General features: G+C 38.8%; 2 protein-coding genes across 5 annotated transcripts in view; both read right to left on the bottom strand.

Annotated features, from left to right (window-relative positions):
* Positions 1 to 337: 337 nt before the first annotated feature.
* Positions 338 to 3886, bottom strand: LOC117989608 (MD-2-related lipid-recognition protein-like). Its single transcript, XM_034976978.2, has 4 exons — positions 3713 to 3886; positions 2243 to 2359; positions 1200 to 1372; positions 338 to 473 (listed from the first exon to the last, which is right to left on the bottom strand). Exons 1-4 carry the CDS (start codon positions 3789 to 3791, stop codon positions 384 to 386), a joined length of 459 nt encoding a protein of 152 aa, XP_034832869.1. The 5' UTR covers positions 3792 to 3886; the 3' UTR covers positions 338 to 383.
* A 2244-nt stretch (positions 3887 to 6130) lies between these two features.
* LOC117989799 (formin-J-like) overlaps positions 6131 to 24880 on the bottom strand; it is a 92083-nt gene continuing 73333 nt past the window's right edge. For 2 of the 4 annotated variants that reach the window (XM_069503858.1, XM_069503860.1), the window contains 12 exons: positions 23597 to 23737; positions 18472 to 18980; positions 17229 to 17457; positions 15289 to 15925; positions 14614 to 14787; positions 13840 to 14002; positions 11857 to 11984; positions 10602 to 10821; positions 10231 to 10351; positions 9730 to 9884; positions 9017 to 9161; positions 6131 to 7991 (listed from right to left, as the gene is read on the bottom strand). In XM_069503858.1, coding sequence (XP_069359959.1) covers positions 7794 to 7991; positions 9017 to 9161; positions 9730 to 9884; positions 10231 to 10351; positions 10602 to 10821; positions 11857 to 11984; positions 13840 to 14002; positions 14614 to 14787; positions 15289 to 15925; positions 17229 to 17457; positions 18472 to 18980; positions 23597 to 23737 — 2820 coding nt within the window. In that variant the 3' untranslated portion in view covers positions 6131 to 7793. Of the gene's footprint in view, positions 7992 to 9016; positions 9162 to 9729; positions 9885 to 10230; positions 10352 to 10601; positions 10822 to 11856; positions 11985 to 13839; positions 14003 to 14613; positions 14788 to 15288; positions 15926 to 17228; positions 17458 to 18471; positions 18981 to 20526; positions 20635 to 23596; positions 23738 to 24880 lie in introns of those variants that run through there. The other 2 variants (XM_069503859.1, XM_069503862.1) reach the window with 2 other exon arrangements.

Below are 24880 nucleotides of genomic sequence, written 5' to 3'. Positions count from 1 at the left end.
ACCTAGAGACAGTCATTAGGGTTCCGTGCCTCGAAAGGAAAAAAGAAACCCTTTTAGGATCACTTTGTTGGCTGTCTATCTATCTGTGCGTCTGTCCGTCGTGTCTGTCAAGAAAACCTATAGTTTACTTACCGTTAACCTAGAATCATGTTTGGTAGGGTTTATAGTGTAGGACTGGACTCACTTGGCCAGCGCGGTGGACTGTGGCCAAAGCCTTCTCATTCTGAGATGAGACACGGTTCAGCATTGATCCGTGGGGCATCAGTCCGTTGGGTTGTTGTTGATGAATATGATTTTCTTCAGTGTAAATACTAATATTAATAAGTAAAATGCAACATTTAAAAAATATCGTTTATTACTTGACGCAATGCGTCTGAAAGTGTCTACTTTCTCAGCTGCACCTCGGTCTTGAAGCAGCACCCCTTAGACACGTCATCTGTATTCCACAGCTTCCACTTGAACGTGAATATACCCTGAAATTAAAACGAAAATGTTTATAATTTTTAGCGCTTTCCATGGCTAGGGTACGGTTCACTTACTGCCAAGTGCCAGAATCTAAATATATAAAAGGAAAAGCTGATTGATTGACTGATCCATCAACGCACAGATGCCGGACGGATCGAGCTGAAATTTGGCATGCAGATAGCTATAATGACGTAAGCATCCGCTAAGAAAGGATTTTTGAAAATTCTACCCCTAAGAGGGTGATATAGGGGTTTGAAATTGGTTTAGTACACGCGGACGAAGTCGCGGGTATACCTAAGCTAGTTTGGGATATGTAGATACTTTTATTCAGTACTCAAGCGACATGTACGGTCGACTAGTCGCCCAGCGATTCAGTCGACGGCAACATTGACAATCTGTAATTTATATAGAAGTCGTAGTATGTTGCGCAGTCGCCGCGGGTTATCAAGCTAGTGAAGTAAGCAGCAGACCACCACCTATAGACGCCTATAGCCGGAGACCCCTGATCGCCAAGCTTAGGCACTTGCTTAGCATAAAAGTCGGCCCACGCTATTCGGTACCCTCATTCCGCACATTGTCTTGATTACGTGACTTTTGAGTCCACCAATCACAACAAAGCATTCTCCCCTGTCCCCCGCCAACATTTTACGACTTTGTTTTCATGCAAAACCTTGTATATGCGTACTCTTGAGGTTTGAATTCTCTGTGGAAGTAAGTAAAAGGAATGAACTAACATTAGGCAGTAACTTGCTAAGTTGCAGCCCGTATGAGAGTTCCTGCTTCTGGCCGGGCTGCGTGGGGCAGCCGGTGTACAGGCAGGCATCCACGTCGGAGAAGGCGTCGAATGGGACGTCGCCGCTGTCTGACGCCCACCACAGTCCTGTCTTTAACTTGTCTGCGGCGAATTCTGCAAAAGCGAGACAAAGTAATAATAATGTGGTAAGTCATAAAAGAAGGAACGTGTGGCCTAGTTGTGGCAACGCATGTAAATCGATTGCGGTTGTTAAGCAACGTTGACCCAAGTCGGATGTCTGGATGGGTGACCGACTTTGGAGGTCCAAATTTTTTCGTTTTCTCCGTGCCTCAGAGAGCACGTTAAGCGGTGGTCCCGGTGGCGATTATTATCACTAGTAACATCTGATAACGAATTCTCGTTCTCTTAGTGAGTCCTCCAAGTGCGGATTGAAAAGAAGGAAAGAGAAAACTTTTTAAAGCTGTGTCATACATTACCAGTTAAACCTAGGGGTTAGGTTATCCCGGCGCCTTTAATACTTGAGCAGTAAAGTCAAAAGACCTCAAGTAGAAGAAGCGCCGGAATAAACTATGTCATGTGTGGCACAAGCCGAAAAGAAAGGTCCCAACTTACACCTTTGAGAACATTATGGAGAACTCTCAGGCATGCAGGTTTCCTCACGATGTTTTGCAAGTGATAATGAATGAAGTACTTAAAACACACATAAGTAACTCCGAAAATCCTGATCGAGCCCCCGACTTCCGATTAGGAGGCGGACGTCCTAACCACTCCAGCAATGCACGGGGCTGCAATGGCTTGTATAGTACGGTATAATAACATTGTAAATTGAAAAATTAAGAATTAAAAAGAGCAACTGCCGAGTTTCTTGCTGGTTCTTCTCGGTAGGAACGGCATTCCGAACCAGTGGTAAATTAAAACTACCTGACTATTCATAAGCACTTTTAAAAAGTTTACATGAATAAAAAACATTCTATTCTATTCTATTCTATTCTACTCGGCTATCACAGCGAATGTGGCGCTTACGTGGAGTAAACTGAAACTGGATGCGTGATTCTTCTCCCTTCTTCAGCTTGCAGGGCGGCTTGCCGTTCTTGCACGGAGTTATCCGAACCTCCATCACCTCACAGATATCGTCGGAATCTAAAAGTTGGAAATTTTTTGTACTTAGTTGCCGAGTGGAAAATATTATTAACTAGAGGATGCCCGCGACTTCGTCCGCGTGGATTAAGTTAGGTTTTTTTAAAATCCCGTGGGAACTCTTTGATTTTCCGGGATAAAAAGTCTTGGACATTCAAGGATGCAAGCTATCTCTGTACCAAACGTCAATTTACGGTTAAACGGATGGGCCGTGAAAAGCTAGTATACAGAATACAGACTGCTAGACTGACACACTTTTGCATTTATAATAGTCTCTTCTCGCGTCGGTCCCTCAATTTTGAGGATCGTGGCTCCCTCGAGATATCACCTTCTCTTATCTGGTCGGAGCAATGTGTCGGGCCTCGTCCGCAGGGTCTCTTTCCTCCAATCGTGCCAGTAATCAACAGTTTCTCTATGCTACTCCCGTTTTTCCTGGCAATGTGACCGAAAAAGTCGAGCATCCGCTGCAGAAAGAATATGTTCGACAGCCGCATTTTGATTTTCAGTGTAGATATTTAAAATAAAATAAAAATATTTTTTATTCAATTAAACTTTGACAGGTACTTATTTTTTTGGTTTGGAATGCCTTTTCTACCGAGAAGAACCAGCAAGAAACTCGGCGGTTGATCTTTTCAAAGATTTGATATACCTACAATATTATGCCATGTATAAGAAAAGTATTTACAGTCCTGCGCGTTGAAAAGTTTAAAATCGAGACGTTGGTCTTATGCTCCGTCCAGGAAATGTTGAGCATAATATTAGTATGGATGACTTTACCCATGAACTTAATTCGAGATCCGTGTCAGCCAATCACTTATCGGCCATTGCACCCAGCGTACCGACACACGCACCAGCAAGAGGTTAAGCTTACCTAATAGTTCACGAGAAAGATAACTGTTGGGAAACGCAATTTTAGAAGCAAAGCTTCTTATAGGTACCTAATAAGGTAAAATACCTATTGCATGCAATAGACCAATCTGAAGTTGCAACATAGTGCAAAGATTAAAGTATACACAAGCCCAGTTGACATCTGCAACATGGTGGTTTGTGCAAGTCAGTCGTTGAAGATTTTTTTCCATTCAGATACAAGTTAGCCCTCTGCAAACTCACCTGGTGGTAAGTGATGATGCAGGCTAAGATGGATGCGGGCTAATTTGGAAAGGGTATGGCAGTATTTTATTAGACCCCTTTGGTTTCTACACGGCATCGTACCGGACAGACAGACAGAATGCAGACAGAAAGATGGATAGACAGACAGACACATGGATAGAAAAAAAGTGATCCTATGAGGGTTCCTTTTTTTCTCCGAAGATACTGAAAACAAACTTAACTCAAAAATACTTGAATTTCACTTACATTCTTCACATTTGGAGAACTTCGCCACCTCAGCGACCGCCACGCTGAGAAGGGCCACGAAAACCAGGTATACCTTCATTTTTTTACTTTACAACCAATGAGTGAGGGTGCCACGACGAAACAGACCCGTCAGCCAATTCCCGAGTGACGGCTGACAGACTTTGGTACATTATCAATTCCTTATCACAAGTAAGTAGGTACCAGGGGCGGCGAACCTTTTCTGTATTTCTTTAGGCTTGCGCTTGACGACAATCATGCTTAAAAAAGCTAGGTTGGAGTACGCTTGCCTAGAAGATGCATATTCACACTTGCTTTGAAGGTATTTAGGTATACGTGGCAGGAAACCCGAACGCTTGAAGGGCATTCTAAACTTTAGCAGTTCGTATGAGAAACGTTGAGCAAAAACGTAGATTGGATGTCGACCACATAAAACTTTCGACACAAAAGATTTAGCGCTCACTACGCTTTTCTCGCTGTTTGCTGAGATATTTTGTGAGTACTTCTAAGGATATTTTACGATGCGTATCTACCTAACTATACCTACATAAATTTTGCGTTCATTATACTTTTATGTGGGTTTTCTGTTAATTTGTGTATTTTTAGCCCTTGACTACGATCTCACCTAATAAGTGATGATGCAGTCTAAGATAGAAGTGGGGTAACCTGGGAGGAGTAAGTATGGTACTTTCTATTCGGTTTCTACGCGGCACTTAAAGTGGTAGTTATCGAAGCCAATTAAGAAACTATAGCTAGTATAGAATTGAACCCTAAACCTCTATGTAAGGCCCCAGAGCTCCCCATCGCACCAGCTGCTCGGTTGCGGTAGAATGACTGCTACAATGTCATGATCGCAATCACCTCTGATTGGTAGACGCTCGCTCACTATTGGCTACAATGCATTGTTGCAACAAGAATCGCACAAATTCAGCCAATCACAACAATTGAGATTGTAATAATGATTGATGCAGGTTTTACGAAATTGACCTACAGGAGGTCTTCAATGAAAGTGATCAAAAAAGTGACACGTCGTCAGTGGAAAAAGGTTTGCGATCCCTGTATGTACGTTATACGGGTTCGCGACCCTAAAGATAACAACTTAATCTAATTAACGGTCATAATTAAGAAGTTATTTGTTTAAAATAACAATCCGGGGAATCTAAAGGCCGTAGATAGTTAACGATTGCTTATTGGTAACACGCGAATAACAGTTGGGCTTTTATCGGATTAGACATTGAGTGGTTTAGCCGTGGAGTAGCCCGAAGCTTTTTTTTTTTTTTGTTAAAAGAATATTAGCCATGTTAAATGACAAAATATATTCCCCTTTCCTCTCCAACTAAGCGTCAAGCTTGTGCTAGGAGTAGGTACGACAATTAATAGTGCAACGGGCGGAGTTTGAACCGTCGACCTTTCGGTTTTCAGTCCACTCCTTTACCCGTAGAGCTATTGAGGCTTGTCCTATAATAATCTGTTTTCTTTGATGGAGTGGCTACATTGGCGAACATTCGACAAATCTTCGGCAAACATTGAAGTTCGTTGGTAGGGCCGTCAGCTGGCGTCAATCGTATTTGACATTCGCAAAACATTCGCCAAACGTTCATCTTGAGGTGGCAATCTTGCCCGTATCAAAGGAAAATCGTTGTAGGTAAATTCGTCGAATCCCGAATGTGGTAGCTCCATTGGCAACTGGCTAAAAGATTTGCCGCTAGGCGAACTTTCGCCAAACTTGGCCAAACACGAAACATTCGCGCAGTAGAGCAGTAGTGCTCTCCATGGTCGCTCCAAGCCATAGAGTAGGATGTAGGTATATGCTCTAAGCCGAGCGTAAGAGCACAAAGGCATACCTCTACTCTAAAGTGAGATAAGTGATGTTGGGAACAACTCGAATCAACGTTTGGTATTACGTTTTTATCAAAGTAAAGACATTTGAAATTATAAATAACTAAGTACAGTATGCCTTAAAACCTTAGTTTTGTAATCTTATAGTTTTTCACATGCTCTATTTACATGAGTTGCCTCACATGGCTTAAAATAGAGATGTTTAAATGGTCATCATTATCTCAAATAAATAATGTAATTTTACCATAATATTTATTGTTTTATTGCATAGATAATGGATAGATAAGCAGATCGATATCTTAGTTATACCTCTAGAACAACAAATAATGTATAATAACACGTTAGATTCAGTCAACTTTGCAATTTTTAGTTAGCGTTGTTGCTCTAGTAATATAACAACTCTTTGTGATTAGATATTTATTAAGTAACTAAAAGGAAAATTGACTCTTCTCCAGCTTACCATTTTCTCGGTAGGTATTTAAACATACCTACTTAATCCGCCTATGATAAAATGTTAATCATAAAAGTATCATCATCATCATTAGCCGATAGTTTATTAGTGAAATAAAAATACGAGGATACATTTTTCTATAAAATTTATTTACAGCGTCAACACAAAAAGGTATAAAAAATAATTAAGTAAGTAGGTATAGGTACAGATTCAACTTAACATTAATTTCGATGTCATTTCGTTGTTCCGAACTAGCTATAAAAGTAATAATATTTACAGTACTTAGTATCAATTAATTATATTTACATTGGAATACCTACATACATGCCGATTGTTATTTTCTTTGGCATCATCTCTGTTAAAAATAATGATTGACAAACAAACTAAAACTAGGAATATTTTGTCAAATTATAATGATATCCATTTACATTTTTTAAAGTAAACGACCAAGAAGTCTTCGTGTATTCTATTCTATTTATATATGCTATATAAGCCAGCGCGTGCCAGGCCTTCGTTATTTTAATAAATTGTTAAAGTTTAAGGGCGTCTGGCAGGGGGTTGCCACGTTACTAAGTGTCTGGCAACGCATGACGTGATATTGAATACTATTCCGAAGAAAATATAGAAAAATTAGACTTCATACTTTGACGTAGGTAACTTTTTTTACACCTTTATTAGGTACCTATACCATGATCCAAACTTCATAGTCGCTGATCGTTCCCCCCCTGTGTTGGGGACAAATAAACTTACAGCTTTTATAAAATAACGAAAGTCTGGCACGCGCTGGCCTCTCTTTAAACTTTAGCAATTCGTTGTTCCATCAGTGTAAATGTGACAAAATATGATAAAAAACGTTTAATGAGGTAAAAAACTAATTTCAAAATTCAGACAGGTAGGTACGGTATGACCGTACGACGACGGTAAGTAGGTAAGTAACATAATCTATTCAATAAGTTTTAAAATAGACCAAATAAGTAATCACTTAAAATATTTTATTTACATTTAAAATAATAATCGTTAATTAACTAAGTTGTAACTACTTTAATTACAATAGATTTATAAAGTCTGTCAATTAAAAAAATTTATAGAATTTTGTACTCCGTAATTCGTATTATGCATAGGTAACGTCTATTCTTCCTAGGTATGTCTTCAAATTGATTTTTAGGGTTCCGTACCTCAAAAGGAAAAAAGGAACCCTTATGGGATCACTTCATTGTCTGTCGTGTCTGTCAAAAAACCTATAGGGTACTTCCTGTTGCCCTAGTATCATGAAATTTGGCAGGTAGGTAGATCTTATAGCACACAAAAGGGAAAAATCCGTAAACTGTGAATTTGTGGTTAGGTAGATACATTACAAAAAAAAATTAAAATGTGTTCATGAATAAATATTAGTATTTTGACTTTCTTTGTAACTTCAACTAATATAATAACTTCAACTTTGACCCGAGTTTTGCACGCTATAGATTGCGGGTTTGAAAAATTCTAAATCACTAAAAGTACAAAACGAGGCGAATGGTTATTGGTATTGGATTGTGTTTAGGTAGTAGGTATAACAATAACGCTAAGTTTTTAAGTTTTTGCTAGCGTTCTGGTTACACCTCGTATAAACCTAAGAAGTTTCACTTTTTCGCATGTACGCAACGGATACACGTAAATAAACATTTTGTTTCAAGATTTAAGAGTTAGTCCCAATAATAAAGTACTTTATAAAGATAGCACAGGGGGGGGGGGGGGGGGCTTTTGAGTTAGTGCTTAGTCCGGGGTTTCTGCATGACCCTGTGCATTGAAGTATCATCATACAATAGCCAAAGTAGTGGTGGTGGTGTTATGGTCGTCTCTGGACATGTGGTGGATATCCTGGTGGATGCCAGCTTCCTTCAGGATCCTCATCCTGGGCCCGAGCGGCACGCCCAGGGCTCGCAGCTTGTCCTCACCCACGTAGGGCAGTTCTGCGGCACCGACCTTCTCTTTTTCGAGGAGGGCTGCGTATTTCTGTGAAATAAAATAGACATAGAGTACTCGGCAGGAAATATTGCAGATCGATATTTTAGAAAGAGATAACGGTTTCGTAGACCGTTGTCTCTGTCGTGTTGAGACCTACAAAACGTGACAGTACGCGGCTGAAAGTAATGTACATCGGCCTTTAGAATGACATTTCGGCTTAGTAGAGCGTCGTCTCTGTCACTCATACCCATTTGACGTTTCATCGGTCTCAAAGACAGAGACAGTGTTCTAGAAATTTGCTATCGTCGATGTACATTACTTTCGGCCGCGTACTGTACACAGGTATGAGTAACAGAGTCGGCGCTCTACGAAGCCGAAAACTCTTTCTAAAGTTCTATGTTCAAAATATTCTGTGGAGTAGGTACTGTACGTTAAAAGTGAGAATTTTTCTTCACTATTTTATGAGTTGTGTCCTGTCGTCAACTTACCTAAACATCTATATATCATCTTGGTAACAAAACACAGATAACCTTTTAGCACTAGACTTTATTTGCATTGCAAGCTTGACGACAACTTTATCATCAACCTATCGCCGGGCCACCTTTGAGAACAGGTCTCTTCTCAGAATGAGGAGGCAAACTTAACTCTCCCTTTGAAAACTTATCATCATGCCAGAATCGCCAGAATCATGCATGAAATGCAATGTTGATCCCTAGGTTGCTCGCCTAGGTCATGCCTATACCCTCTTGTATCCGAAGGGTGCCGACGGGACTCTATTACTAAGCCTCCGCTGTCCGTCTGTCAGTCTGTCAGCGGGTTGTATCTCGTGAACCGTAACAGGCAGAGAGTTGAAATTTTCAAAGAATGTGAATTTCTATTGCCGCTATAACTATAGGAAAAAAAATTCAAAATGGCCGCCATGAAAATTTAAAAACAATTAAAAGTGTTATTTCTTGTACCATGGTACGGAATCCTTCGTGTGCAAGTGCGACTCGCACTTGGCTGATTTTTTAACAATAAAGTAGTAGTCGAAGCAGTTAAAAGTTTAGAACATAATGGAATAGTTTATTTACCTCATATCCAAGCTTCTTCAGGAACAGCCGCATCAGAGGCGGTTCATCCCCGAAGAACTTGGTGAGTCGCTTGACCCGGTCGGGGTTGCTGAAGGAGTAGGGGTCCAGGTGGCGGTGGTGCCCCGATCTGATGTACTGTTGTGATCTGGGGAAAAGATTCATTTCATTTAATGGAATCTAATAATATAAAAGCAAAAGGTGACTGACTAACTGATCTATCAACGCACAGCTCAAACTACTGGACGGATCGGGCTGAAATTTGGCATGCAGATAGCTATTATGACGTAGACATATTCTAAGAAAGGATTTTTAAAAATTCAACTCCAAAGGATGCCAGGAAGAGATCGCTTTAGCGATAAGGCCGTCTTAGCATGCTACCTAAAGATCTTTGTGTTTTTTGATATGCTTACTTTGTGTTGTGTGCAATAAAGAATAAAATCAGTACCCCTATTATAAATGCGAAAGGGTGTTTGTTTGTTGGTTTATTGGTTTGTCCTTTAATCACGTCGCAACGGAGTAATGGATCGATGTGATTTTTGCATGGGTATGGTTTAAGAGCTGGAGAGTGATATAAGCTACTTTTTATCCCGGAAAATCAAAGAGTTCCGACGGGACTTCTGAAAACGCGGGCATCAGCTAAATAAATAAATAAACATTTCTTCGAGTTATGTCGGTAATGTATGTGGGGTGATTATATCATTATGGTGACTCACTTGTACATGTGGCGTAGCGCAGCGATCTCCGCGCGGATGTTGTCCATCTCCTGCATGACGAGGTGGTGCGTGCGCATCTCGCTCGACAGGTGAGCTACCGAGCGAGCCAGCGTCACCACGTGCGACTCCAGTCGCTGGAACCGCTTGTTTATACCCTGGAAACATGGGACAACAAACAAGGAAATGAGATATAACGATACATTGCACACCATGAACAAGAAAGAAATACAGAAACGAAAGATGTAGATTATACATTGCAATTGTGAATTTGTAGACTCTAAGAGTACATCTTCTAAGGATGCTCCAGTGTGGCAGACTTGTACTAGGGCACCAAATTGTTGTCCATTATCCCTTACAAACAGTCGTGGGACTCCGAATTACAAAACTCGCAGTTTCTGAAACTTTTTATTTTTTATTTTGTCAGCAGCAAATATTGCAAACATTATGATTTATAATTATGTTGTAAGGGTACAATGCGCTTGCAAGTGGCAAAAAATGTACCTTAAGATCATGTTTCTTCCTGTGCTCGTTGGAACTCCTCCGCTTTTCACGTACCGGCCGACTGCTTACTGAACTTGATGGAAGGGATGACATGCTGCCATAACGACGTTTTGATGATAGCCTGAAAAAAGTTTTTTTAATGATTTTCAAAGCTAATTTTCACATTGTCACTGTTCGGGCTGCCGCCGGTGATTATTATCCAGATGGGCTGGTTTAATAAGGAAGACACCGTCCGTTCAATACAACACACGTATATTATTACCACTTATTAACTAGGTTACAATAAGATTTAGCAAGCCGCATTTTAAATGGCTGTGATGAACGGACAGACATACAGACAAACATTTATTTTTTATATGTAAACTTATTACCTGGCTTCCCACGTAGGGGGCTTGGGCAAGTTGGCCGGTTTCCTAACTCCCAGCAGTTGCAGAACCTCAGCGTACATGTTCTCGAGGCCCCGCAGTTGCCGCCGTATCGCGCGTGCGTCGCCCGTTGATGCGTCGCTGTCCGTCCGTCCGTCCAGCAGTGATGATAGATCCAGGCTGCGGGTTGTTGTGGAAGTCATGTCTGTTGTGTCTAGACCGAATACTGAAAGATGATAAGAATTTGGTGAAATTTTTGGAAGTTTTTACAGAAAATATTATAAGAAGAATGAGGGAAAACGTGGTAAAAAATTTATAAGAAGACGGTTATCCAATCGCGGGCAGACGTTATAGATTAAATTAGATTTAAATAGAATTAGAAAAGCCATAGAAAAACTTTATAATTTTACCATGATAGGTCATGAAATTAAATTTAATTAATCTAAATATATAAAAGGAAAAGGTGACTGACTGACTGACTGACTGACTGACTGACTGACTGACTGACTGACTGACTGACTGACTGATCTATCAACGCACAGCTCAAACTACTGGACGGATCGGGCTGAAATTTGGCATGCAGATAGCTATTATGACGTAGGCATCCGCTAAGAAAGGATTTTTGAAAATTCAACTCCTAAGGGGGTGAAATAGGGGTTTGAAATTTTGTAGTCCACGCGGACGAAGTCGCGAGCATAAGCTAGTTTAAAAAAAAATAAAAAAAATTACAGAATAAAAACTAGAAAAGACGATAAAATATGGCAATGAATTTTACCGATGAGCTAATTTGAAAAATGAGATCTAACGTAATTGTGTCTGAATTTAGAGATTAAAGACTGGGAAAATAACAGAAAATAAAGCAGTTTTAAAGGCGATGATGATGAAAAAGCAACGAAAAAGATAATTTCATAATGTATCATTTCAAGCTGTTCATTATTATTATTATTATTATTTATTTATTTATTATTTAATTAGAACGGCCATAAAGCCAATTACACTAATTAAACTACGAGTACAAACTAACATAAACATACATACAAAAATTGTTAAAATTATAAATTTTAAAAAGCAAAATTATAAATTTTCACAAAAGTGCAAAATCTGACCCATGAGGTCAGCCCATTTGTCAGCAAATATGTCACAGCGAGAGGACTCCTTCAGCAGCGCGTTGAGCGCAGCCAAAGTGCGCGGTATGGGTGACCTGGAGCGCGCTACCGTGCGACTAAACGGACTTACATTATGAATAAATATAAACTCTTACAATGTTTCTTGTAGTGGTGATCTCGTTTCGAGGAGTGCTTCTTGTGTGAGTGTGAGTGTGCATGCCAGCGCGGGGACTCCCGGCCTCGTCGTCTCTCTTCGGGGTACTCAGCCGATCTTCCCGGTAAACTGTAAAGTTATGAGAATAATATTTAAGTATATTAACTAACCTAATTGTACAAGGCGTTATATTACACAATCGAAGTCTACGTAAATAACACAAGAGCGTGGCTTTGACTTGCAGCTCGCTAGCAACGCGCAGGATTGCAATTACTTCTATTCATATCATAATACTAGCTGATCCCCGCGGCTTCGCCCGCGTAGATTTAGGTTTTTAAAGATCCCGTATAGCCTATGTCACTCAGGAATAATGTAGCTTTCTACAGCTGGTGAAAGAATTTTTAAAATCGGTTCAGTAGTTCTAAAGATTACCCCCTACAAACAAACTTAACGACATTACCTCTTTCGGGCCGTGCAGCAGAAATCGTAATATTTTAATTTCGCCATAACTTCAAAACCAAACGTCCAATTTTAATCATTCAAAGACCAAATATTATCTCCATAAACTGTTCTTAGTGATGAAATCATTTATTTTGATAAGGATTAATAGCATGAGTAAAATAAACGCGTTTAAATGTAGTCCAAAAAAATTCAAGATTTTTAAATAAAAAAATGGTTGCTGTGCCTCACTCGACATAGATGGGTATAGTGTGTCGCGGACTTTTTTGTAGATATTTATAAGATCTACAATTAATTAGAACATTTTATGGTTCTATCTTTTATAGTTTAGGCAGCGTACGCAAAATAAGTAACTTTTCTGGTTGATTTTTTACACCTTGTGTCCGAAAAACCCAAATATCTTACGGAACCCTATTTTTTTCCAAAATAAAATATAGCCTATGTTACTCGTGGATAATGTAGCTTTCGAATGGTGAAAGAATTTTTAAAATCGGTCCAGTAGTTTTTGAGCCTATTCAGTACAAACAAACAAACAAACAAACAAACAAACAAACAAACAAACAAACAAACAAACAAAGTTTTCCTCTTTATAATATTAGTGTAGATTATTGTAAATCGAATCATTGAAAAGAGCAACTGCCGCGTTTCTTGCTAGTTTTTCTCGGTAAGAAAGGCATTCCGAACCAGAAATAGATGCATTTGACGACTTAGGAGTATCTACTGGTAAAAAATGATTTGAATAAAAATATTTCTATTCTAACTCTCAAAAGTGAACGAACTAGCGCATGCAGTGATAAAATGCAGTTCATTGACTGGGCAGTATCTCCCCCATAATATGGGTGCTAAGCTTCGCTTCTTTCTATGATATGTCTTTTATGGATGCCCGCAACTTCGACCGCGAGGATTTAGGTTTTTAAAAAATCCCGTGAAAACTCTTTGATTTTCCGGGATAAAAAGTAGCATAATATGTCCTTCCCCGGGATGTAAGCTAACTCTGTACCAAATTTCATCAAAATCGGTTAAACTGTTGAACCGTGAAAAGCTAGCAGACAGACAGACAGACATACTTTCGCATATATAATATTAGTCAAAGTCAAAGTCAAATGATTTATTCAAAATAGGTAATAAATTACTCGTATTGATGATTGTCTGGTATGGTGTTAGATTTGTAAGATATAGTGGTGATAATTATTACGCAAACTTAAAACTAAAGCTACGAGGGTTCCAAACGCGCCCAGGTCTGAGAAGAGCCCACAACAAACTCAGCCGGGTATTCTTTTTATTATCACCACTTTACAAAATTATTGAAACTTATTAGAACTATCACAAAGTCGTTAAGCAACTCATTCCCAAGCTTGCTTAGCATTTAAATAATCCTTTACATTGTAAAATAGTGTGGAAGTGATGATCATTGAGGGTCAAACCTCTGTGGTTTTTTTGCAATGCGTGTTACCTAATATTTTTTTGTATGTTGATAATTAATTTAAAAAAAAGTATGGGTAAACAAGTGCTTGTAGAAAAGTACCTGTTCCGTTTATGTAGGTCTGAAGAGGGAGATAAGGGCGGCAGAGGAGGAGTGACGGAGCCGTCCGAGCTGGCGGAGCTGTCGAGCCTCATGTTGGACAGTTTCGGCTCCAGGATCTGTCTTAGTTCACACTCCACCAGGTCTGCCCACTCGTTCTCACCAGCTGTAATAAAAAGGTATTACCATCAATATTTGCCACTTCCAAGCAAATTTTTTCTAAAGCTGTGTCTAGGGATCTCCTCGTTTCGGATAATGAGGAAAAACAGAGCAATCGACATAGCTCAGCGGGTGGCGAAGCTGAAGTGGCACTGGGCAGGGCACATAGTTCAAAAACCGATAGACGTTGGGGTCCCAAGGTGCTCGAATAGCGACCTGGACCGGAAAGCGCAGCGTTGGAAGAGCCTCCACTTGGTGGACGAACGACATCGGACGAGTCACAGGAAGCCGCTGGATTCAGGCGGCGCAAGATCGCGGCATGTAGAAGTCCATACAAAAACCTAGGTCCAGCAGTGGACGACTATCGGACGTTGATGATGATGATGATGATGATGATGATGATGATAATGATGATGATGATGATGTGTCTATGCTTGGTCAACCGACCACGAGGGGAGCATGTAACGAAGAAAATTCGCATAGCAAAAATTGGCTTAGGAGCCTCAAGCGAACACGCTTCATCATCATTATTTATCTATGTAAAAATTGAGATTTGTGGTTCTTAATTATTCCCCTAAAAGTTCTCCCGAAAATACAAATATTTCCAAAAGGTAATACCTGGTCCAGGGTTTTGCTGACTAGTTCCAGGTTGGGGTTGTACCCTGGAGCCTACAGCATCCGAGTCAGCGGACGTGTCGTGAAGACTGGCATCAGGTCGTCTGCCGCTGGAGTACGCCACACTACCTCTGCCTGAGTCCACGTTTGATGATTGACCACCGTTTTTGTCATAATCTGGGTAAGATATGGACATCATAATATGAAGATGCGTTCAATAAGTCGATTTTTTTTTTGTGACAACTGACATTTATTACGGGTGGTCACAAGATTTTAGACACCTTTCTTTGTTTTCTTTTTATCCATAAAAAAGATGTTCGAAAAATGTTAAACATAAAATTACATCATGAAGGACCATACCTACAAGAATTTGGTGCGGTGACCAATCTCGAATTTAATTTTCCTTAAGATTTCGAAAAAGTTTCGATATTTTTTCCAAGATTTTGTGGAACAAAGAAGTTTCTTAAAATTGTTTTCCTGTTTTTGAGTCATGCAAACTGCCGCGAAGCGAAATTAAAATGTGCTTTAAAATTGGATTTGTATCAGATTCTAATCCAATTCCCACATTAGGATTTCGGATAAGGTAAGGGTATAAGTGTAGGTAATAATTATGCAAGCAGATAAGAATGCCGGGTCAGTTAAAAGCTACAAAAAATATTTGTTAATAATAATAATCACCTGAACTAGTACCAGAACAACTCGCACCTTTTTTACCGTGCGCTTTCAAATCTTCTATCCTATTTGGCGTTTGTCTCGAAGACGATGGTTGTGGGATAAACGTTTCAGGTTTACCGCTAGAATTATATACACTATCCGCAGACTTCTGGCTCGCACTTTCATCATTCCTTTCTATAACATCAACAGAAGGAGCAGGTAATTCTTTCTGCCTTTTACCTAAGGAATCAGGAGTTCTTCTTGATTCTCTATGACTATCAGGTGTCCTTCTATATACTTCATGCCCTCTTTCTTGACGGGATTCTATTGAGCGTCCACTTGTTCGAATTCGTTCCTCAAAGCTTGATCTTCCTTGTGCTGCTAATCTCATTCTAAACCCTCCATCATCAGATTCTCTTTCTTCATTACTCCCCAGCGGCCCATTTTCGTTTGGCATACTGTCTAATAAATTACCATGACTATTTCTTCTAGATCGATCATGTATTTGAGGGGTACTGATTTTAGGGCTCTGCTGTGGTTCATCAAGTAAGTGAGGATGGGAAGCTGCCCTTCTTCCTTCTACAAAACCTCTTTGCCGAACTATTTCTCTTTCCATTTGTTGGGGACTTCTAAGGTCTAATCTTGAATGTGAATTTTCAAACTGGAATAGAGAATATTGTAATCTTTTAGAGCCAATACATCCGATAAATAATACGAACATTTTGTAGGTGTTGGGACTGGGATAGGCGTGACATTGAAATTACATCATTGCTATTCTGAATAGCTTGTGGTCACGAAATAACCTCATAAAATGAGTTAAACATCAAGTTTAACTAAATCTATTAAAACCGATTTCATACAGATATTGTTTTTGGATAGTAAAAATATGTAATTATTGTTTCAACGTAGCTTTTCAAAATTAAATCACAAGGACTGTTGTTAGTGTAGCAACCAAACTAATTATGAACTGCAATAGTTTGGACTCAATAGAAAAATCTTAAACTTTAAAACGATCAAAATAGAATACTGTGATACTTTCTTCTCTCTGGCCCGGTTTCCGTGCTAAAACTGTGATACTTATTATGTTTGATCGTTTATGTCGAAACAAAGGAACCTATCTTACTTGCAAATATCTTTAAAATTATTTGCACAAATAATTCCCTGTCCATCATGATTTCTCTAACTTTCATTTTCTCATACAAAGTTCGTTATGGAATACAATATAACATAATGCGATAAGAGGATTCAGCTTCCCGATTGATTTTTCTAACAATGATCTAATAAATCCATCGTGTGACGGACAAGACGAAGGTAAAATGTTCCACGGTATCACGTCGGCATCATAAAATAAGTACTTGTTATTTTAATTGCGTGCCCCGTGGGAACAAGTAATTGTTGGGAATCATTGTGCTTTGTTACTACAGTGAGAACGGTCGTAAGAAAGGCGAGAATTATTGCTGTAACTTTTTGGCACTGTTCTTCATGTATGACTTTTGGTTTGTATTTTGTTGGGTAATCAAGATTCGAGACCTTATGAATGGGATTAAGAACTGCATTGCAATGGTCTTGATGATTTTAATTACTTAAATCTGATTCAGTTTGGGAAAATTAAGTTTAAAGATGATTCATGATGATAATAAAGATTAGTGTTGAATAAAGATCTTCGAAATTACAAATAACGAGTCTAATTCTAGTAGTCTTGTGTTATTGTTACAGGAATTGGTGATTATCAAATTGATTATCACCAAGATTCTTATTAATATTTTTGTTTCGAATGGTTCGTTAGTTCTATCAATTTTTTATCATTGAAGAAATATGTCTGTTTGGAATTCAAGGGCAAGCTGTAAGTAACTTTCTTGTCTTAAACGCAGTTCTATGGGAACTGCGAGTTTAACCTTGGTTTTGGTTGGTCACTTATAGTATATTTAGGGTACTAAAGATTTTTGGATCAAAGTATTAATCACCTGTGGTTGTGGGGCCGTCTTCAATGAGGTGAAGTTCGCCATAGATCTGACATCTAAATCTCGTTGGTACACCGCACTTCGTCTCCCTGGTGGTCCATACTGCTGATACAAAGCATCTGCGCCCAGAGCTTGCGGCCTGTGAGGTGATGCTAACATCTCCTGTGACCTGGCCTGGCGGTTGAGCATCATTTGTTGCTGGACTATTTGTTGTTGCTGATGCATTAGTTGTCTGTAATGAAAATTATGAATATAAAGATTAATCAGGAATCAGAGCAACGTTTCAGTTTTGTTAGGCCACATGTTTGTATCTGAGAAGTTAGAATCTAGGTGAAAAGTACTAAGTAGAGTTACATAGAAAGAAAAACGAGCTAGTGCTGATAAAGGTATCGTTCATATTGCCATAAGATTTAAGAGATTCCAAAAAATAAATTCGAAAGCTAAAACTCTTCCTAGTGGATAATACAATCGGATCATACAATAGGCACTAAAATAGTCTGAGATAAGTAATAGGTACCTATAATTCTAATACCTACATTGTGTAATAACAATTTGGCTTCAAGATGTAAATGAAAATGAAGCATTAGAGAAAGCAAACAATTAATTATTCGTACAAACAAGCATGTGAAAATTTACATTACATGCAAAAGTTATGTCACTTTTCTCAAGGAAGAAATTAAATGTTACGCATAACTTTGTCTCAATAACGCTATCTCTGGATTATTAATTATTGCAATTAGGTTTTTGTCAACGCTTTGCCTTGATTATCTTAGGTTATTAATTATTGCAATCCTAATCAGGTTTTGTCACGCCTTGCGTTTGTTAAAGTCTGTTTATGTAACAGCTGCAATTTTTCTTATCGCCATATTGATCTTTATGATGGTGATAACTTATTTACTGATAAGATATTTACTGTTACCTTAAAGGTCTTATTATTATAGGTTCAGATTGTGCCAGAAGAATATTCACGGCCCTTTAGTACAACATCAAATCTAATAATAGTAAATGATTGAGACTAAAATTCCACAAGATGCTTATTTGATTATGTAAAAAATACGTAACTAAAAGTTTAGTATAAAGGTTTTGCACTTGACGAGAATCATGCATAGGAAAGCAGTGATGAAATGGTTAGAGACTGTAGCGCGCTTGCGTAGAAAATGCCTGTCAAGTCTTGAATGTACGCAAATTATTCATATCAGGAAACATGGGTGCCGGAACGGGCTTTTTACTTTGATTATAATCTTACCTATGAGGAGATGGACTAGGATACGCCATATTATTCGCCATGCCATGACTATACTGCATTTCCGGCCGATGCTGGGGTACGGGCCTTCCGTAAATCCCTTGTTCCTTCCTTGGCATTTCTCTAGGAGTAACTTGTTCTGGTTCCGGCCTCTGTCTTTCTTCTGTATTATTGAGCCGTGGTTCTTCATTTTTTTCTTCAACGCCATCTTTGTTTTTAAACCTACTTGATATCATGTCTTTTAATGTGTTGTAGGTTTTACTGACTGAATTGTTGCTTTTCGGTGCATCTCTAGTATTGTCTTTCCCAGTTTCAACGGTGACAGTTATGTGAGAGTTCTGGTCTGGTTTGTAAGTATTTTTGGCTGGTATTGGTGGTTTTGGAGAATCGTAGTTTTGTATGTTTCTCGCGACTGCTCCTTGGTTTGGGTTCGGTGATTGGTTTTGGTGCATTGCGTACCCGTAGTTTTGTTCGTATTGTCTAAAGTCGCCTGACGGGCCGGCTTGTTGGTTCTGTAACAAATTGATAATTATGTTAATATGTTTCGAGTACATTTTGGGTGCTACCACAATAATTCAACCGACGTTGTTCGATATCGTAGATCGGCGTGGATCGGTTTATAATGTCATGGTAACCTTGACTGATCAATTATTGATTGTTATTGGATAGTTGGTCGATAACGTAGTAAATCACCACGCTTGACACGAGATCATCATCGATTGATCACGCCCTTAGTAAAATTTTTTGGATGCTGTTTTTTTTTTGTGTTAGTATGTTTTTGGAGATTTTTGGAACTCATTAAGTACAAGTCACGGATTCTTATCATATTCTTTGTAGGTTCTCATCAGCAAAATCTCAAGTTTTTAGACCCAGTGATTTGAGTACTGATCAACTGATATGCCAGTCAGTCAGTCAGTCGTGTACATCTACATAAGTCTGAATTATGTTGTCTTTATACCAGCATACCTATCTCTTTTCAATGAGAGAGATAATGTGTTTTCCAAATCTACGCATAAAAAATACCTTATTGGTATAACAGATAATAATTTCTTTGTTACACCTGTTCTCTATAAGCCTCAATTTGGCCTGGGAATCGAACCCGGCGTACTCCGCGACAACAATACAGCCTACGGTGAAAGAGCGTATGTGTTACGCGGTGGTGTGAACGGGGAACAATAGTTTATTGTCGATTGTTGTGTAGGCGAATAGGGGTATTTAAACTGTATTTTACATTAACCGACTTTAAAATAGGAGAATTTGTTAATAATAATTTTGTCTGTGTTTTTTATCCGACTTCCAAAAAGGAGGTGGTTCTCAATTCAGCCCATTTTTCTTAAATGTATGTTCACCGATATTTTCGAGGTTTCTGCTAGTATTAAATAGTCTATTCGGCCTTCTAGTTTTATGGTCCCATACCTGTACCCGTAGTATAAGATTTTACGTCACACCAAACATTGCTAGAATTCGAGAGTCGAAACACTTCTGCGTTATAGTAAACTGGATCTTAAATGCCTTGTTTTAAAGCTCAAGTTTGTCTACACATCTACAGACAGCGCTCCAAGCGGAAACGTTGCGAAATTAAAACCAGTGGCATTGAATTTTTGACTTCAATTCAAGGCTCTTTAGGTCCATTTTACTTTGATGTTATTGTGTTTCGATTCTCGAATTCTAGCAACGTTTGGTGAGACGTAAAATCTTATACTACGGGTACTGAAGGGTGCCAACGAGAATCTATTACTAAGCCTTTACTGTCCGTCCGTCTTGTCCGTCTATCTGTCAGCAAGCTGTATCTCATTTACGGTAATAGGTAGAGAGTTGAAGTTTTCAGAGAGTGTGTGTTCTATTGCCGCTATAACAACAAATAATAAAAAATCCGGAAAAGAACAGGACTAACTAACTGACATAGTTTTGAAAGTGTCCAGGTCAAAATGAACCATGAGCAGACCTAAGTCTAAAAAGGGATGTAATTAGCCATGGCCGAAACCTCTCACCAGATAAAATTGAATTATTAGTGGAAATTATTGTAATAAAAAAATATAAATAAATCAAGCTTTTTACCTCGAGAGCAAAATCAACCATTTTATCATCAGCATCGGCGATCTCGCAAATCACCATTTAAGAAATTTCACAGATAATTATCATAAATTAATCGTAAAATGTCTAAAATAGTCTTAGCACTTTAATTTAATAAAATATTTAACACGCAATGAAATACAATTAATCAAATTCACTTGATATAAAATCTTGACCTCCTTTCTACGACGAATTATTTTTGAATAAAAATATTTAAACGCTGTTCGATTTAAAGTACTAAGTAAATAATATTAGATTGTCTTTCGAGGGCCGGATGCGCGCGCGCCGATATCCGAGCACTTTGTGTACCAGCCGTGCATCGCGCTTGCGTGCGGCGCCGTTACGCCGAATCTAAATTAGAATGTTATACCGTTCGACTATAAAGTAGTAATAGATTTTATAATAAACTAAATTACTGTCATAAAAAATAAACAAAAGATAGAGTTTAGTTCTACTCATTTATAATAAACTAGCTTATGCTCGTGACTTCGTCTGCTTGGACTACACAAATTTAAAACCTCTATTTCACCCCCTTAGGGGTTGAATTTTCAAAAATTCTTTCTTAGCGGATGCTTACGTTATAATAGCTATCTGCATGCCAAATTTCAGCCCGATCCGTCCAGTAGTTTGAGCTCTGCGTTGATAAATCCGTCAGTCAGTCAATCCTTTTATATACGAGTATTTAGACTATTATAAGCATGTATAGGTAAGTACTTTTTTTATGAAGACAAGATGTAGAGAGCTATGCTTGGAGTTTTTCTACGTGATCAAATCAGAAATGAGATCTGTAGGACAACCAGAGTAACCGACTTAAAACCGACTTAAGACTCTTTCTTTTAAAATATTCTAAGCAACCATAAGAAAAGTGTACGTGTTGCTTGTACTTATCTCGCAAACTAGGCAAAATCAATTACGCATCTTCAGTATGGATTCGATACGACAATTACTTAACTATTACTTTGCTTGTACTGCTATGTAACTCATGTCTTCAATCAATGCCCCTTCCATCCATGGACCAGCGGAGTGATTCGCTAACTCAGCGTCTAACAATAAATAATAGCCACCGAGCTCATTTTGACATTGGTTGGGTCTACATTGCTGGTTTCTTATATTAAAATATTTTTTCTTAGAAAACTTGTTTAATAAATGGATTATTTATTAATTCAAATGAACTCGGTGGCAATCATTCAGTGTTAGACACTAAGTTAGCGAATAAGTTAGGCAGGTGTAAATAAAATAGGCCTAACAAGTCACATCAACTATTGTATTAAAATATAGAACCAAAGCATCCTACTTAAGTAGCTGTATGCTCTGGGTTCCATTCGTTGTGTTGAACATTGAAAATCATTTTATGTACTATAAGGTTTCCTTGATGCAATATAAGTTCAATATAAAATCGCAGCAGGCAGGCCGCACGCGCCACTCTACCGTTGTTTCGGCGTATGAGTCTGTTCGTACGCGCGCTGAATTTTTATACGCCCTTTGTTGTTCGCTTCAAGAAAAAACCGGTCAAGTGCGAGTCGGACTCGTACACGAAGGGTTCCGTACCATCGTACAAGAAATGACACTTTTTTTTGTAATGTAACCACAATTTCACAGTTGTCGGATTTTCTCCGTTACTAATTGTGTAATTTAGGTAGGTTTACTTCCCTTGACGGGTCTTGACAGACAATTAAACAACGAAGTGATCCTACAAGGGTTCCTTTTTTTCTCTGGAGATACGGAACCCTAAAAATCGAACGATGAAACAAAGGAAATAATGATTAAGAGAAAGAATATATTAGTATCGCATGAATCAGAGCCGGTGGCGGTATCTAAGCTCTTATCAACTTTAAATCCATATCTAAGTAGGTACTACTATTTTATTATGAATGCAAAGTGTGTCTGTCTTTATGTCATATGTCTATTACCTCTTCACGGCGCGGCCCTTCCGTTAATCCGATTTGGATGGTATTTTGAATGAAAATAGCGAGAAAACGAGCAGGCGAGATTACCGCCGCCTATGAATATTTGCAGCACCAGAGAAACCACCAAATGTTTCAGGAATTTTTGAAAGAAATTGGAGAGATTGCTAAATAACTCTGTCACCAGAACATCTTCACGAGATGTTGACTCAATATTAAGTAAAATCTATTGTAAAATATAAACCATAAATAAAAATGAAAAATAAAAATCTTTTTTATTCGAATAAACTTAACTTACAAGTACTTTCGAATAGTCGGATGCATCTACCACTGGTTCGGAATGCCTTTCCTACCGAGAAGAACCAGCAAGAAACTCGGCCAACCATAACCTTCTCATTATCATATTTTTAAATATATAAAAAGAGGTGACTGACATCTATCAACGCACAACTCAAACTACTGGACGGATCGGGCTGTGGCATGCAGATAGCTATTATGACGTAGGCATCCGCTTAGAAAGGATTTTTGAAAATTCAACCCCAAAGGGGGTGAAATAGGAGTTTGAAATTTGTGTAGTCCACGCGGACGAAGTCGCGGCCATAAGCTAGTTATCCTATTATAAATACGAAAGTGTGTTTGTTTGTTGGTTTGTCCTTCAATCACGTCGCAACGGTGCAACGGATTGACGTGATTTTTTGCATGGGTATAGATAAAGATTTGGTGAGTGACATAGGCTCTCCCTTTTATCTCGAAAAATCAAAGGGTTCCCAAGGGATTTTTAAAAAACCCAACTCCACGCAGACGTTGTCGTGGGCATCAGCTAGTTGATAATACTAGAAGGTAGCCCCATGGATGCCCCACTTAAGTTCAGTCTATTATTAGTCACTGCGCGTTACAGCATGGAAAATGTATAAGCATGGGGCAAGGAACTCCGTCGTTATGCCTCGCCTGTCGCCATGCTCATTAAGCAGGAAGGTGGTTGCGTGTGTTATACAATTTACTTAGGTACCAAACTTGAGGGATTTTTAAAGAGCCTTTTCTTATATATTCATATTTTATTTTATTTTCTTATCAATTTTAATTAATTTTAAGTTTATTTGTATTATGTATAATTTAGGTAAATGAGAATAATAAAACAGGTAGGTACTAACTTCAGCATGTGTCCACGCAGATAGCGCCTTGGGGGGAGTGTCAGGGGCGACTGCCCCCAGTCTGCCCCTCTTCCTCGCCTCCTGCAGGATGGGGACTTTGGAGCTCTTGTCTCCCGTCGAGAGAATAACTTCGCGTTCTATCTGTAACAGATTTATATATTGTTTATTAGAATCTATATATTATTTTTTAAATAGTGATAGCGAGCAAACGAGCAGGCGGGTCACCTGATGTTAAGTGATTACCGGCGCCCATGAACATTTGCAGCACCAGAGGAACTGCCAATGTACTACAATGTACCAAAGGTTGCCTGGAAGAGATCGCTATTTTAGCGATAAGGCCGTCTATTGTACTTCCAAACATAGAATATTTTACTGTAGGTACTTTACTTTAGTAGTTTTTCTTAGTAGGTATTTTCTCAAAGTGATATGCATTCTAGTGCATGACAACTCGATTTCCCCATAAGTTCAACGCCACACTAACGACTTGAATAATAACTAATAACATAGTACGTAAATGTTTTTCTGTCCGCAGCTTCTTATTGGAATACGTAATAGGTTAGAGTCAGGAAGGTGGGTGAAAGTGTCCATTGTATCAGTCGCTTATCGGTTTGAGATGACGTGTTGTGTAACACCTACTGTTCAAGTAAAGTGCTGATCATTTTAGTACGGCATGCATGATTTAGTGTGGTGTGGAAACAGCTTTCTCTGTACGGATGTTTATATGAGAAAGATGCGAGGAACTGTTGAGATGATAACGATAGGCAATGCAGAGATAACCAAGTACTCTGGGTGTTACTTTGCAAGATAAAGTTTATTTATTTACTAGCTTATGCTCGCGACTTCGTCCGCGTGGACTACACAAATTTCAAACCCCTTTTTCACCTATTTCAACTAGTTGAATTTCAAGGATCCTTTCTTACCGGATGCCTACGTCATAATAGCTATCTGCATGCAAAATTTCAGCCTGATCCGTCCAGTAGTTTGAGCTGTGCGTTGATAGATCAGTCAGTCAGTCAGTCAGTCAGTCAGTCACCTTTTCCTTTTATATATTAGAAGAAGACTAGCTGATGCCCGTGACTTCGTTCGGGTGGATTTAGGTTTTTAAAGATCCGTACGAACGAAGTCGAACGCGTACGAAGTCGCGGGCATCAGCTAGTTTTTCATATGGAGTTAAGTACGTACGAATTATCTCGGGCTGCTTAGGACTGCTGAAGTTAGGACTATTTTACTGATAAAATCCGCGCGAAATCGGGGCAAGTCAGTTAGTAGGATTTATATTATAAG

This window comes from Maniola hyperantus, chromosome 16 (assembly GCF_902806685.2).
Source record: "Maniola hyperantus chromosome 16, iAphHyp1.2, whole genome shotgun sequence".
Taxonomy (NCBI): Eukaryota; Metazoa; Arthropoda; class Insecta; order Lepidoptera; family Nymphalidae; genus Maniola; species Maniola hyperantus.
The sequence above is the reverse complement of the archived record's forward strand: the minus strand, read 5'-3'. Positions and strand labels throughout refer to the sequence as shown.